The sequence below is a fragment of the Heterodontus francisci genome, chromosome 17, assembly GCF_036365525.1.
Source record: "Heterodontus francisci isolate sHetFra1 chromosome 17, sHetFra1.hap1, whole genome shotgun sequence".
In the NCBI taxonomy this organism is placed as follows: domain Eukaryota; kingdom Metazoa; phylum Chordata; class Chondrichthyes; order Heterodontiformes; family Heterodontidae; genus Heterodontus; species Heterodontus francisci.
The window spans coordinates 26694312-26711164 of record NC_090387.1 but is presented as its reverse complement, the minus strand read 5'-3'; the positions used below and the strand labels follow the sequence as shown (position 1 = coordinate 26711164).

The window sequence follows — 16853 nt, the reverse complement described above, 5'->3', positions numbered from 1 at the left end:
ATGCTGCAATATCCCATGATTTTATGATACTGCACAGTAATTTGGAGTGGGTACCCCCTGGATAATGTTCCTCACTAGCCTGGGGATAATGTGGCAAATTGTAGAATCCCCTTTGCTCTCTGAGATTGACTAACTCAGCATAGTTCAGAGATGAGCTTAGAATCTTTTTGGCCTTTATTTATTTGTTTGTTCTGGGGATGTGGACGTCGCTGGCTAGGCCAGCATTTATTGCCCATCCCTAATTGCCCTTGAGAAGGTGGTGGTGAGCTGCCTTCTTGAACCGCGACAGTCCTTGGGGTGGAGGTACACCAACAGTGCTGTTAGGAAGGGAGTTCCAGAATTGCAGAGAACCCTTTGTTAGAAGTAACAGAGAAATAACTGTCTTTGGCAATGCAAATTGATTATGCTCACTAATGCCAGCTCTAACCTAGAGTTAGTGAACTTAATAGGGGCGGCACAGTGGCACAGTGGTTAGCACTGCAGCCTCACAGCTCCAGCGACCCGGGTTCAATTCTGGGTACTGCCTGTGTGGAGTTTGCAAGTTCTCCCTGTGTCTGCGTGGGTTTTCCCCGGGTGCTCCGGTTTCCTCCCACAAGCCAAAAAACTTGCAGGTTGGTAGGTAAATTGGCCATTATAAATTGCCCCTAGTATAGGTAGGTGGTAGGGAAATATAGGGACAGGTGGGGATGTGGTAGGAATATGGGATTAGTGTAGGATTAGTATAAATGGGTGGTTGATGGTCGGCACAGACTCGGTGGGCCGAAGGGCCTGTTTCAGTGCTGTATCTCTCTCTAAACATTAATCAATACTTGTTTTCCCTTTACTTTTCCCCAATATTTGTTAATTCCTTTTTGAAAGAGTTTGAATACTGAGAGCAGTGTTAAACACGGACATATAGGACACTAGCTTTTCTGCTAAAATTAGCAAAAGTGGAAAGGTTGACAGCAGAACATTTGGAAAGATTGCTTAACTTTTGATTTAATTGAGTCAGCTGTACTTTGTGAAACTACAGATATTTAGAACCAGCAAGATAACCGACAGCATTTTCTCTTTTGATTTGATACCCAGTTATTGCATGTTTTTATATATTAAAGTGACTGCAATATACATAAGAAAGCTGGAGCCATGGCTTACTTCCTTTATCTCAGCATAGTTGACAACAGCAAATAAGCACCATAAGCAGATCATGCTGACATTGAGGAAAGATGTTTAGAAAGATGAATCCTATCTGACCTTTTAAAGGTCATCCATTCTAACCATGCACAAGGCATGACTGGTTCCTGCAATGACTGTCATATAAAAAGCATTTGTGTGTTTATGCTGTTGGCCATACAATAACTGAGTACTATCAATTGAATAAGCTAAAGAGGGCCAAACTGAGGAATAAAATGCACACGGAGAGAGACATTGAATGTAGTCTGTACTGTGGGCATGAGAGATATAGACTACCTGATGTGAATGGTGCATTTTCCATCCTTCTCCAATACACATTGCTCATTCTTTACATGCCATCAATGGTTTCAATTTAACTTTGTCTTTATTTAGAGAGATATGAATGTATACACGTAATAATAAAATGAGGGCGCCAACTGTACAGTCACTGTGCCTGCAGCCATTATGGTTACAGGAGGTTGTTGCAACAGCTAAGTACCAGCTGACTGGCAGGCAAGCAGCAGGAGTTTGAGGATTGAAGTCTCCACTCCTCTCCTGAAAGCAAGGACATGTGCTAGATGACTCATTCTGGTAGCTTACCTCAAGTGGTCAACTTTCATACATGAAATTAAGCAGTGATTGCGAACATGTTATTTGAATGTGATGATGATTGCAGCTAAGCCTGGTTCTTTTCTCACTTGACGTTCGTGAAATGGATCTAAGCCAAATGGTGAAGAATGAAGCTAGACACCGATTCTTTTCTTGATAGTCGGTTTATTCACAGAATGCAGCATTACATATCTCTGCCTCCTACCCTCCCCTCCAAATCGCAGCAGGCTCTCTTTATATCCAAAGTCCTTAATTAAGCAATGCCCTTCACCTGTGTATCTTTAACATCATAATTAACCTACCATTAATAATGTCCACTCTTTAGAAGTGGTGAGTGGGTAGCAATCAGGTGGGATTGCTGACTGACTGTTCACTCCATAGCAATGGGTTTTATTACAGGTTAGATGATCTGAGCTCAGAGAACAGTAAGGCCACTATGACTGAACTCAGTGTCCAATTGCAGAGACCCCACTTTCACACCATTTGTGATCAGCTTAGTCAGCACATACTTAATCTGCAGATCAAACCTGGGATCTTCCTGGTGAGTATGTTCAGTAACACACTGAATAATTCATCAGGGGAGTTTCTTCGAGTAGGACGATTCTTGGTGTTTCTAAAAAAAAATGTTTTTAAAACTATTTTTAATTGTATTTTGCCAAGTTACAATCTTGTCTATGTGTGAACGGGCAACAGCAGATCAACTGTGTCAGAATATCACACTTATGGTGTATTCTGAGTAAAAGTTGTCATATTTGCATGCAGTAGGGTCAGACTCTACAGGTTGTTGATGTGGATATCAACTACTGACCCAGTGCATAGTGTCAGTTGATAGCAATAAATCTTGCTGTAGGATATGTGACAGTATCATCTTTTGATCGTCTATTAGGGCTCCGACACTTTCAATTTAGACCTCACCTAGAGCTAACTCCAAACTCAACTCCAGTTTGAGGGTCCAATACCTATCCTTTCAAAATCCAGCGAGTATTTTTGAAATGTTACTCTAGCTGACCATATGAACATTCATATAACCAGTAGAATTCCGTGTGATCACTGATGTCATGCAGATCCCCACCTGCCAAGAATGAGGCATATTAATTTCATCATATGAACCATTGATTTTAAACTGTTGGTGGAGTGAAGAAATGACTTGTTTGAAGATCACCAGACACTTGGCTGGAAGAACATTTGCATACTAAGAGACAGTGCTTGGAGAGACAAAAGAATTGCTCACTGATTCAATAAACAGAGATTGGGCTGGGAAATGGTTCCACAGCTTGTCGGGGCAAGAGACAGTCCTACACCCCCGCGCCCCCCCCCCCCCCCCCCCCCACCGAGATTATTGAAATCCACAAGGGCAGGACTGGTTAAACCAGATGGTCACATGACTGACCGGCTGATCCAGGTTTTTGAATGAGACACAGGGCAGTTTGAATTGGGAGGACAGTTTGCAATTAAAGCTGGAACAAGCAAGCCTCTCTCCTAGATGTCCCTCTGTCCCTTTCTCCCAAGCCACCAGACCCACAGAAGACATGTAAACCTCAAGAGAAAGAAGACTCCGACATCGAAACAAGTTGAAGCGTGAACTGGGCCCCAACGAATAGCAGGACTTAACGGCAACCAAAGAGTCCACATTGAACTCAAAGGACAGTAAATAACTAACAGATATTGCCTCAAACTTTTCCCCTTTATTCTTTCTACTTTTTCTGTCTCTATCTGTGTGTACTTATCGCGTATGCATGCTAGCGTGGTTGCATCGCATATTCATAGTCATTAACTGGATTAGAGTTTAAGATTAATAAACTTCTACCTTTCTTGTTTAAATCTAAGGAAACCTGTCTAATTTCTTTGCCTTAAAATTGGAGCAGTGAACAAGGATTCACTAAGGTGGGGCGGGGGGGGGGGGGGTGATAAAAACACGGTGTTTCTAAAATTAAACCCTGTTATGGTTAAACCTGGCAACGGCTGAGAAGGAACCCCTAGGCCCCTTCCCACTTGGTCATAACACTGAGATAACTGATAGTTATTTACATTTACCTAGTTATCGCTTAGTGGCGCCAAATGACACCCAGGTTGAACTTGTGGCAAACAAATATTGAGGTGTGAACTTGTTCTACCCTGGTTATCCAAAGGAATGGTCAAAGAATAAGACTATCGATCATGATTTTTTTTGTTTAAAAACACCTCTCCATTCAATTTTAAAACAATATCGATAAGTGAATATTTTCATTTGTTTTAAATTCTTCATATTTTAACAAGCGCAGATATCTTGGAGGGTTGTGAGGGTGGAGGCGATTACAGAGGTAGGGAGAGGCAAGGACATGGAAGGATTTGAAAACAAGGATGAGAATTTCAAGGGAGTTTTACAACAACAGCAACAACTTGCATTTATTTGCACTTTAATGTAGTAAAACATCCCAAGCAGCTTCATAGGAGCGTTATAAAACAAAATTTGATGCCAAACCACATAAGGAGATAGTGGGGCCGATGACCACAAGCTTGGTCAAAGAGGTAGGTTTTAAAGAGCCTCTTAAAAGAGGACAACGAGGTAGAGCGGCTGAGAGATTTAGGAAGGGTATTCTGGAGTTTAGACTGAAGGCACGGCCACCAATGGTGGAGTAATTAAAATCAGGAATGCGCAGATATCTCAGAAGGTCGTGGGGCTGGACAACATTACAGAGATGGGGAGGGGCGAGGTTATGGTTGGATTTGTAAACAAGGATGAGAATTTTAAAATCAAAGTATTGCTTAACCGGGCGCCAATATAAGTGAGCGAGCACAAGGGTAATGGATGAACGGGACTTGGTGTGAGTTAGGATGACCTCAAATTAACATAGGGTGGAATGTGGGAGGCCAAAAAGGACTGTGTTGGAAAAGTCAAATCTAGGAGTAACAAAGGAGAGTTTCAGCAGCAGATGAGCTGAGGCAGGGTCAGAGTCAGGTGATGTTACTGATGAAAAGGTCAATTCACTTTCTTACAGAATAGAAGAAATAGCGTATCATTTACATCAGTACTGGCAACAATCTGAGCACGTGAGCAAACATTCTGCTCTCAAGATAATTGAAGCTTTCCTGGTGGGACAGTATTTCTAAACATGTGCAAAAGCATGAATACGCAAAGCTCTCTTCTTGTTTAAGAGTTTGGTTCAAGTCTAGATGGTATAAATCAGGCACAGCCAGGCTAGAATTGATTCTGTAACTACTATCTCAGTATAATCACTGCCTTAAATTCCCTTATCTGAGAAAAAGTGTCAGCTTTGGTGCAGTGATAGCACTCTTGCCTCTGAGTCAGAACGTTGTGGGGACGAGTCCCAGTCCAAAACATTTGAGCACATAATCTAGGCTGGCACTCCAATACAGTACTGAGGGAGTCAGAGGTGCAATTTTTCAGATGGGACATTAGACCAAGGCCCCCTTGCTCTCGCAGGTGGACATGAAACATCCTGTGGCACTATTCATAGAAGAGCAAGGAAATTCTTCTGGTGTCCTGGCCGATATTTATTCCTTAATCAACATCACTAAAACAGATGAACTGGACATTTATCTCATTGCTGTTTGTGGGTCCTTATTGTTTCCAAATTGGCTGCTGCATTTCCTTACAAAATTGACTGCACTTCAAAACAAAAAGTATTTGATTGGCTGTAATTGAGATGTCCTGAAAAGCATTATATAAATACAAATCCTTTCTTTCCCTTTCTTTTTTATACAACTGGAGAACTCCTTTGTGTAGATCTCGCATGATAGCTCTTCTGGAAAAGGCAAACTTGGGTAATAAATCTAATATGATCATTTCATATTGACTACCATTCATCCGTGTATGGATTGGTGCCATTCCGATCCTGAATACCAATACTGGAACTGAAACATAAAACTCAATTCCAACTATGACTCGAGTTTCAGAATGAAATGTTGCATAGGTTAATTGCTCTACAACAGACTTCTCTCCACATTTTGTAAAAATCTGCAGGGGCCAGTAGCTGAAGAAGAACTTTAGTTCCTTCTTCAAGTCAGATATCAGCAGGTCAGATTAATTTCACTGTGAGTGACTGCTAAAACCGAATTGGGAGTGGCTCAAAAGATATGCAGAAGTGAACTTCTTTGGCATATTTAAATGGTTATACATTTATGCGCTTCTCTGTGATTTTTTTTTAGGATGCAGACCTCGCCAGACTTCTCAGCTCAGGGTCTTTTGGAAATCTGGAAAACCTAAGCCTGGCCTTCACCAATGTAACGAGTGCCTGTGCAGAACAATTAATTAAACTGCCATCTCTTAAACAGCTAAACCTATGGTCCACCCAGGTGAGCAACTTGTTTTTTTTTTCATAATGATGGCTTCTGTAAGAAACTGGTTCTCCTTGTTTGGAAATCGTGGTGTAAACTAGCAAGTGTTTTATTAATTATTTCTCATCATAGGGCCCAATAATATAGCAAGTGTTTTGCTTGCTCCTCATCTCTGTTCTTTTGCGGTTTGGTATCAACTAAAGATCAAATTCATTCGCCATGCGTGGTATCAAATTTGAATCCACCAGTCACATGAGAAGGAGAGTCTGTTTTACTGGAGCTATCTATTTTATTAGATTATAAAGCATTTTGTAAGCATGTATAAAACGCTGAAAGATGGCGCAGTGATCTTATTTAATTGTAGTCATCACCATGAAGTAACACTGTTTATGTTGTGTGAAACTGCTACTGGGGGCAGTCATCAGTAGATCATCAATCCTCTGGGGTTGTAACAGATATATAATGCAGATGGTGGACTCACCTACTAATGCCCTGTTCCCACTCCGTTATTTTTCCCCATGCCCTTCTGCCAGAGTTTCTTGTCGTCCAGGTTAGCCGCAGTGCCACTCAATATTGTGCCTGATCAAGAGCCAGTGAGCAGCAGTGAGATTCCCACTTTGTACCTGCAGGTTGTCAGGCTCCTGACTGCAGGATCATGTGACTGATTGGCGTGCTCTGCCAGTTGGGCGCCCAATATTTAAAATGTACCCCAATGACAGCGTTACAATTTATCATCAGAGCAAAGAGTTAACAAAGATCATTTATCTTTGAGGACTGAAAGTATACTCTTAGTTTTAAAGTCACTCGTTTTTCCGATAATTCATTGGTCTGGGTAAAAGGCATAACACAGAAATGTTTCAATTATTTCAGACAAGACCAGTATTCAGAGCTGTCACTTTGTTCTAGAATTTTTGAACTTCCCCAGCAAGTAGGGCAGGTTAGAGTTGTGACTCGTTTTGAACTAATTAGCCATTTTAGATCTAAACCTATCTAAGTTAACAGCAACAAAAGTGAAATACTTCAGAAGGAAGAATAGGCCTGAAGATGAGAAGATTATGTACCCTTATTGCTCTGGGTCTGGCTGTCGGTCCACCATGCATTGTTTCAGTGGGTTGCTGGTAAAGTCTGAACAGTTTGGAATAATGTACTGAACAAGTATTTGTTCTAAAATAATAAAAATATTTTTATGGGGGATAATAGAGAAAGTTAGACAGTGTAAATAGTTTGAAATATTGTATTTCAAACATCTCGTGCACACAGTACCGCAACTCAGCCTCATTTCTAAAGAATCTATATTACAGAAATAATTTAATACCGTGACAAAAAAGTATCTCTGATGAAGAGAACAAGTGTGCATTAAAGGAAATTCAAAAGAAGTTGCAGTGAATCAACAGTCTATGGAATGACATTTGATGTGGTCAGGATGTTATGAAGTGGTTTTATTTACTGAACTTGTGCCTTCTTTACAGTTTGGTGATGCAGGGTTGCGGGTTCTTTCAGAGCACCTTACGTCACTGCAAGTTCTGAATCTTTGTGAGACGCCAGTCACAGATGCGGGCCTCCTCGCACTTAGCTGTAAGTATGGCAAGTTTCTACGCCAACATTATCCTCAACCTCACTTAATGGAAATCCAAAGTCTGTGTTAAACCGATCGATTGGCAGGTTTCAAATTGAAACACAAGGAGAAGCTGATAGACCCTAGCAATATTAACATACAAAGCTACATGAAAATACATGAAAATGTGGCTTGCATCATTCCAAGACACTGTAGTCACTATTTAACTTCATACTAGTAAAAAAAAAATTGGGAGTTTATGTTTTTTCTTTTAAGAAATTGAGTGGTGATCACTCAGGTATGCTGCAACAAACATCCCATGAGTGTAACGCAAAAATTGTTTAGTTCAATGCTATGGGACCTGATTATAATCAAACCATTACAGAGCATCGCTATATCACTTTGCTAGGTAGCTGCAGGTTCCTTGACTGCATTGTGAATATTAAATATTGCATATCAAAATAAGTGATTGGGAGGAAAAAGTTGACTTTGAATTTCTGGGTCCTAGAGTTCTGCACCACTGGAATTTTCCTCATGTCATGGCTGGCTCTTACTGTAGACTAATTGATAGAAATTGATGCTATGTTTAATGAACAACTCCATTATCATTGTGTCATGCAACCAGGATCGTAGCAGGTGAAGGAGATGAACTAGTAATTCTAGTCTAGTAAGTCTAGTAATTCCTATCATTCATTATCACAAGTTTACTCCATTTCAACTCATTTTGACGCAGGCATTTTATTCAAACCTTTTATACTTTATTACCAAAGAAATGGGTTTGGCAGGAATGGTATGAGGCAGCAAAGGATGAAGTATCGACTGATAATTATAGCCAATAAATGTAGTAATTAAATTTCAGCATTCTCAGTGGGCTGGAACATATCCACGTCTTTGAATATGGAAAACATTGCCTAAGCCTTAGGTTTTTACTGCCTGATCTCACCAGCACAGAAACGTAGAGCCCATTTTCTACAGATTTCAGGACCCTGACATCAGGGCTAAATGGGGGCTCGGAGACCGCACTTGCCAGTGGCCTCCTAATTAAGGATGGTGGGCGAGCTCTTGATGCTGCAAGCCCAATCAGAGGGCCAACAGCTCTGGAGCCTCAGGAGCCCCACTGGGAGAGGTGGGTGCTGCTGAGGCAGGTTAGGGACTGCAAGGGAGCCTCAACATGGAGACACCAGTATTTATATTAAAAATTATAAGGAGGAAAGCCATTAGTCCCCTATGAGCGGAGGGGAAACCCCACTGTGTGGATCGTTTGCCCCATGAATGCGGCCTTTCCTGCCCGTGGTCCTCTCTTTGGGCATGGAGCCTCCGGCTCCGATGGCCCCCTGGACTGTTGCAAGCAGGCTGTCTCCATTAGATGACAGCCTCTGCACGCAGCGAGGGACCGTTCCACTGGTAGCAAAATGCCAGCAAACCCTCTAAATCGCCCGTAAGTGGGGCCTTGATCATCTCAATTGGCTGCCAGCCTCCATGGAGCAGGCAGCCCATCCCACTCATTGCCCACCTCTAAGAAAGTTCCCCAGGGGTGGGACTGCGTTGGGGAGCCATCCCAACACGGCATCCCCTATCTTCCCGGCCTCACCCTTGCCTCCAAACCCACCAGCACGAGGCTGGGAAAATTCAGCCCATCGGAACTGGAGTAGGCTATTTAGTCTGTCACGCCTGTTCTGCCATTCAATGATATCATGGCTGACCTGTGACCTCACTCCATATATCCGCCATTGCCCCATCTTCATTACCTTCGGTTAACAAAAATCTATAAATCTAAGATTTATAATTAAAAATTGATCTAGCATCAAATGTCTCTTATAGAAGTGAGCTCCAAACTTCTACCACCCTCGTGTATAGAAATATTTCCTAACTTCACTGCTGAAAGGCCTGGCTCTAATATTTAGGATATGTCCCCTAGTCCTACATTCCTCGACCAGTAGAAATGGTTTCTCTCTATCTACCCTATCAGTTCCCCTTAATATCGTGAAAACTTTAATTAAATCAACCCTTAATCTTTTAAATCTGCTGTGCACTCCCTCCTAGGCCTAAGGTGTGATGTCCAGAACTGAATGCTTTACTTCAGGTGTGGTCTAACCAGTGCTTTGTATAGCTGTAGCATAACTTTGTATTCTAATCCTCTCAATATAAAGGCCAGCATTCCATTAGCCTTTTTGATTATTTTCCATACCTGTTCACAACATTTTCATGAACACAACATTTCTTTGGACCTCCACTGTTTCTAACTTTGCACCATTTAGTAAGTACCCTGATTTACCTTTTTTAAGTCCAATATTGGTGACCTCACAGTTGCCTACACTGAAATCCATTTGCCACAGTTTCAAAGTTTCCATGTCCATGTGGTGCTGCAATACATTGGAGCCCCAAAGTGAGAGACAGAATGCATTTTGGCATTATATATACACCACATGCTAAGTTCTCATCTCATCTGTGCTGCATTGGAATGTGCTGAAAAGAAACCAGATGGTTTCTCACAGGAAGGAAGAGAAAGCTGGAACTGGAGTCACCTCCAGGTGCTCTCACACACCTCTTAGTGGCTGCTTTTAAACTGGCATTGACAAAGGTCAGAAATCAGGTCACTAACCATGTCCCTCTGTGGAGGATGGTGAAGAGAAAGAAAAGAGGAACTCATTTGGTCTTATCTGGCAATAATGTCCTGAGACAAAGAGGAAAGAGGAACCAGTATGGAAAATCCACTAAAATTAAATTGATGACTGTCGAAAAAGATTAAATATCTTTAAAACTGTTTGGAAAGCGGTTTTATGACAGGAAAGCTTCTTAAACAGACATCTGCATGTCAATGAGTTCTAACTATGGGCACTGCAGCTTTAAAGTTGTGTTTTGTTATCGAGAATTCTTATGAAAATATAATCCTTTTTCCTTTTCAGCCATGAGAAGTCTGTGCAGCTTGAACATGAACAGCACTAAACTGTCAGCTGATACATATGAAGATCTCAAGGTACCACCTATTCAAAGTAGTATCATTAATTTATTCTATGATTATTACTAACCTGGTAATTGAAAAACAGAATCTGCAGGATTATAATTGAAACCTTTCCCTGCAGCGCTGGGTAGTTCTCAGTGAGTATCAGGGAGAGGATCTAGCCTATTGCCTAAAGAGTAGGAGATGTGAAATCAGTGGGCCATAATGTGTTGTATCAGGCCATCCATCAGCATCAAGCCATTAATTAAACTTACCCTTGCATGTTCAGGTTTCTTAATTTTTTGTGTGGCAAGTTGTTGAAAGTGCACGCTAATTATGCTGCAGTGAGGGCAACGAGGCCACTGGGACTTGAGCGAACAGGGAAAAGAGCTGTGTCTCAAGTGGTCAGTGAGTCAGAGACTATATTATTTAGAAGAGAATTGGATGAATATTTATTTGAAAAGGAAAAACATTAATGGTATTTGAGACAAATTCAGAGAAATGAGTTTAGAATTGATAGTTTGAGTTGATGCTGTAAATTTCCTCCACCCAGAGGGAAAAAAATAAGAATAAAGTGAAATATCTCCAGCAAAACTGAGGCTTGAAACTAAGACACATGGGCCGAATCTTCTGGACAGAAAATAATCGCGGGTGGGGACCATTTCCAGGTCTGACGTCCACACGATACCGTGATCTTAAGGGAGTCAGCCAATTAACAGGCAGCCTCCCGCGTTCACCATCCAATTAAGGATAGTGGGCGAGACAGCGACGTGGGAGGCTCAATGAGAGGGTGTGTATCACTGAATGTGATACACACCCGCAGCCTCACTGGGAGAAATGGGCGCTGCTGAGGCAGGTAGATAAGCACAAGGGTGCCTCAAAATAGACCCTCCCTAGGATGGCTGCGGAACATTTTGTGAAAAAAAGGCTTAGTGTTTCCAGGGCCATCAGTGTGGCTGAGGCTGTTTCAACCTTGCAGTCCCGTCATCAGGATTTGAGAGGAGGCTTCGATGATCTTCTGACCTGCTGCCAGGATGCCGCCTCCAAGTGGTTGCCGGGCTCAGGACTCAAAGGGGGACCCATGCGATGCTGGGAAAGATCCATCAGCATGGGATAATCGACCTTGATTGAGGCTTTAATTGGATTGATTGGCTGCCCACCTCGGTGAAGCAGGCTGTGGTAGTCCGCCGCTGGGAAACTCGCCCGGAGGCAGGACAGTATCGGGGAGCTGTCCTGGCAGGGTTTTCCAATACTTTCCCGAACCTATTCCCAACCTCTCCAAAACGACCTCCAAGGGGCTGGGAAGATTCCGGCCATGGTCACCCTAGGAGACAAAATTTTATTTTAGACCTTGTGATATTGGATTCCTATTTGGACACCCCCATAAATTTTCTGAAATTGATAGATTTTTGTTAGGCAAGGGCATTAAGGGCTACAGAACCAAGGCGGGTAGATGGAGTGAAGATGCAGATCAGCCATGATCTAACTGAATGACTCAAATGGCTGAAAGGGAACATAGGAACAGGTGTCGGCCAAACACAAGATCATGGAACAAAGTTTAATGTCTGCATGAGGTTTAGCAAAGCAGCAGCTTTACATTCCAATTAAAATATCGACTTCTTTGATATCCATTTGCCACTATGAAGACTTTTGGGATACTTTTCTGTTAAAAGTGCGATAGGAATACAAGTAGTTGATGATGACAGGGTCTCCACTGTACAGACACCTATTAAAGAGATGTATTCCATGAGGCCAGATCAAACACTAACTATATTTATTTCTCCAACTAATGTCTGATAGGCAAAGCTGCCAAACCTCAAAGAAGTGGATGTCCGTTACACAGAAGCCTGGTGAATTCCTTGCTTGATGGACAGTAACAAATCATTATTTTGTGGAAGAATCAGAAAAATAAACTTTTTTCCAGCATTTTTACCTTGGTCCAGGGATTGCTGAGATCGCCAGCTCGGGTTCTTTCACCAAAGGCCTGTACACTGCTGGGCTCATTACGGACCCTTCTTCATTCTTAATGCTTTTTGATTTCTGAAGATGAAAAAATGTGTAGCAGCAATCCGGCACAAAAGGAACCTCCCTGGTCATTAATTGCCTTTGTGTTCATGCTGTGTGTAAAAAGATATCTTTCTCGCTTGTTTATTTCGTCTACTTGAACGGACCAACATCAAACCAATTTGGAAGTTCGCACTATGTTCTTTGGCTGAAGATATCAATTATTTGATGGATACATTACCTTTGCCATCCCAAATCCTTGCAGTAATATGCAAAGTGATAATTTTTTTGTTTTGTACATAAGTTTTACATAACACACATATTTAAAAATTGTTCACATCGCAGGTCTGGGACCTGACTCTTATTTATGAATTGTAATCCTTTTATCTGTTTTTTGCATATAGTACTGTATAAACTAGCTTTTTTGGCTGTCTGGTAGCCTGGAAAATCTCCTTTAAGTGGTTTTACTTTGCCTTTATGAACTTTATGAACTTCTCTTGTCTGTCCTGTTGGATCATTGCAACTTTTACAAGATTCTGAAAACAACAAAACGGATGGGTTTTCTGCTTCACCACTGACCAAGAGACTGAAACTTTGAAAGAAATTAAGAGACAGACTTTTCTTTACAAAGACCAAATTGCCAATCTTTTTTCTGAAGTCGTGGTGAGGTTCCACCAAAGTTATCTGCGTCCAAACGTTTAAAAAAAAACTTTATAACTTCTTGTTTTTCTTAAATGTTTTGCCCAATTTAAATTTGTTTCCCTCCCTCTTTACCTGATATGTGCATAGTTCCAACATGCATGTGTGATTTGCATGGTCCTGGTAGAGATCCTTTTGTCGAAACCAATAACTCCATTTTCTTTGTGATAGCAACCACTATGAGCGTTCCATATGATAATGGAATGCCTTGATTATTTTCTGTTCCGTTGCTTTTATTTCATATGAGCCTATGTTGTATAGAGAAAAATTATCTTTGTCATTTTTAGCATGGTTGCTGCGTTGCAAAATTTACAGCATCTCAGAAAAAAAACACAGAAAAAAAAAGATTGTAACACGTACCTTTTTATTTTGTTTTGTATGTAACTTATCCAGGAATGGAGGCCAGGCTTCTTTGTTTTATACCTTGTTGCTGGGTAGCTTTTTCACTTTCCCTTTTGTTTTGAATTGGTTAAGTCTTAATCAGGTTAGTGTGCCAGAGTTCTGCATCAAGTCTCAAACTGCATGAAGATGCAGGCGTGGAAAATAAAGTTTAAAAAAAAAACGCAGCCATTGTTTATCATCAGCACTGTTGCTTTTATCAGATGGTTTACTACTGTTCTGTAGCTGTTGTACAAAGAGATGTGAAATAATTTCAGGCAAAATAAACAGTAAGTGAATATCTTTCACTAGTGTAGTTGGTTTCGTTTAATCATGGTATCACATTGGGATTGGACCTGAGTGCATCTCAACACTCGCTCACCAGGTTATGAATTCATGCCAGGTGAATGGAATAAAAGAAAAACTTTATTTATATAATACCTTTCATATCTGCAGCATGTCTCAAATGCCCTATAACCAATAATTATTTTTAAAGGTAACTGTTGCTTCATAGGTAAACATGGAGCCAATCTACACAGTGCAATGTTCCACAAACAGCAATGAAATAAATGACTCAGAAAATATATATATATTTTTTGGCTGGTGTTAGTTGAAGCATAAATGTTGGCCAGGAATCTAGGAGAACATCTTTTCTTTGGATAGTGCAATGGAATCTTCAAACCCATCCAAGCAGGCAGATGGGACCTTTTGTTTAATGGCTCAGCCAAATGACGGCATTTCCATTAAAGCAGTATTCCCTCAATACTGCACTTTAGCATCAACCTGGATTGGTAATGATATAAAGTGTCCTTTTTTCTCCCAGTTGTAGGGACTCCATGTAAAATTGTTTGCAATATTCTGAGCTAGTTTCCTAGTGCCACAAATCTACAATGTACTCTTCTTAATTCAAAATTGTTTCATTCAAATTATTCCATCGGACAGCTTAGGGCATGATGGTGACTCGCTTGGAATTTCAGATTGAAATCTTGGGCAAAAACGCCTCTTCTGTTTTACTTAAAATTACTTAATTTGACTTACTGGATTCAAAAATTTCTTTTCAGCAAAAGACAACTTTGAATTAGCAGGATTTGACTATATAGCACAAAACAGGTTAGAATTTTGCACTCACTGGCACTAAATTGACAGTTTCACTCACAGGGGACAGAAGACTAGTTGTTGTCTAAATGATAATGCTACCGATGATGTCAAAAGCAGATTGGTGCAATGCTTTTCTGCTCATGAAAGTGTCCCAACATTGAGATGCAGGTTGTATTGGGATACTTGTGATATTAGTTGCATCCACCTTACTAACAGACTCCTGAACCTCCTACAATCATTTTATCATGAGTTCAAACATTTTATTTTAAACACAATGTCCAGACACAAATTGAACTCCTAAAAGTGACTTCCCCAGGGCAAAACCCTTCTGGTGGATGAACCAGATGTGCTTGACAATTGCATATTGCAGCACAACTGGGATTATGACCTCATTGCGTGGGGCCTCATGGGGCAAGTCTGCATCCTACCACACCATGCTCCAATGCAAAGTGCTACCACATAGCTGGGAGGTTCTTGATGGCAAGTTAGTTAAGTTTTTAACAGTTCAAACCATTAGCAACCCATATCGTTTTCCCAGTGGATGTGTCACTTAATGCACAGTCATTACAGGTAGAATGTATGTAGCTGGCATTGGATTCCAATATGATGATTAATTACCACAGCATGGCCAGTACTTTAGAACATAAACAAATATAAAACTCCACCATTTATCAAGCCAGTGAAGGAATAAAAACAAGAATTGCTGGCAATACTCAGCGGGTCTGGCAGCATCTGTAGAGGCAGAAACAGAGTTAATGTTTCAGGTCTGTGGCCTTTCATCAAAAGGTGAAGGATTAACCCTGGTATGATATTCTGAAGTGAAATATATATATTTTATGAGCTATAAAAAGTCCTTCTTTCCCTATGGGTTAAATAATAATCCTAACCCTTTCTGTTGGTCTTTTTATTTTGATATTTAGATAAGACAGGGATCAACTCAGTACAAGCAAATAGACGTTCTGTTATGGTCAGTCTAGTGTTTTATTGTGATATTTAATGACATCAAATGGCTAAAATCTGTATAAACAAAGCATTTTCTATAACATTTGGCACTTTTCATTCTCTCTTAGATTGCTGATGACACTTTTCTAAAACACAAACAAAACCGCATTCAGTGATTTCATGGTGTTCACGCACATGTGTTGATAAAGTTGTAGAAGAATTGATGTTGGTACAACGCTGCACAGAGTGGGGGTGAAATTTGTTTGGACAACAACAATAAGCTAGCAATAGTGAATTGGCAGCCCGTGTTATACTTTGCCCAATTTCCTTCTCCAGTTCACTAGCGCCTATTTTGTGCTGACCTCCCCAAGACTCATTTCACCCCACGTGTTTGGCATTTTAGCGCAATTGGATTTCTATAGCAACAACTAGTATCTGTGTTGTATCAAGCCATTTCAAGGTATACTCATTGGAGATCACAATATTTAGAAGGTGTTATTTAAGCTTACTATATTAGGGATCCAATTGTTTGTCATAGAGATATGTAATTAATATGTATGTGGGACACATAAAATGGTGTAAGGAGAATTTGGCACAACAGCGAACTAAAATGATAGAGTACTAGAAATGAAAGAGGCCCTTTTTTTGATCAAATTTAACAATAATCTAGATTTTGGAAATGCATTTGTTGTGTATTTTGACATTTTAGAGCACCTGTTGGTCTTATCAACCTCCCCACCCCCCCCCCCCCCACCCACCCCATTCAGCTGAAGTGCAGATAGTTTCATATTTGTATATCGTATACCTCCTTCAGTGTATAGAGTAAAGGAATTGTGGCTTCCACTTTCCTTCTGAATTACTGGTCTGGATATTAACAAGGGTGGGCCATGTAGGTGGGGGTGTCCAGACTTTCCCCTGTGCTATGGAGTTTCATTTCCACAACCTGCATCTTCTGACCCTGACAATTTCTCCACCTGGAACTTAGCCTGATTGGCAGGCTCGGCTTCCAATGGAGAACGCTGGAGCAGGCCGCAGGACCAGATAGGTCCAATCCATAAGCCATGGAGTGTCCAATTCCGGGTAGGGGGCAGGGTTTCCAATCCCTGGTGGGGTGAACTGTGTGATGTCTGATCCCTGGGGTCTTTGTAAGGGAGTGAGTGTTTGATTTTGTTTTTTGAATTCGTTCTTGGAATGTGA

At 41.0% G+C, this 16853-nt stretch overlaps 1 protein-coding gene across 3 annotated transcripts in view; it reads left to right on the top strand.

Annotated features, from left to right (window-relative positions):
- Positions 1-13924, top strand: part of cmip (c-Maf inducing protein) — a 235850-nt gene extending 221926 nt beyond the window's left edge. For all 3 annotated transcript variants that reach the window (XM_068049180.1, XM_068049181.1, XM_068049182.1), the window contains exons 18-21: positions 5911-6057; positions 7509-7614; positions 10501-10571; positions 12336-13924. In XM_068049180.1, coding sequence (XP_067905281.1) covers positions 5911-6057; positions 7509-7614; positions 10501-10571; positions 12336-12389 — 378 coding nt within the window. In that variant the 3' untranslated portion in view covers positions 12390-13924. The remainder of the gene's footprint in view (positions 1-5910; positions 6058-7508; positions 7615-10500; positions 10572-12335) is intronic.
- Positions 13925-16853: the final 2929 nt, after the last annotated feature.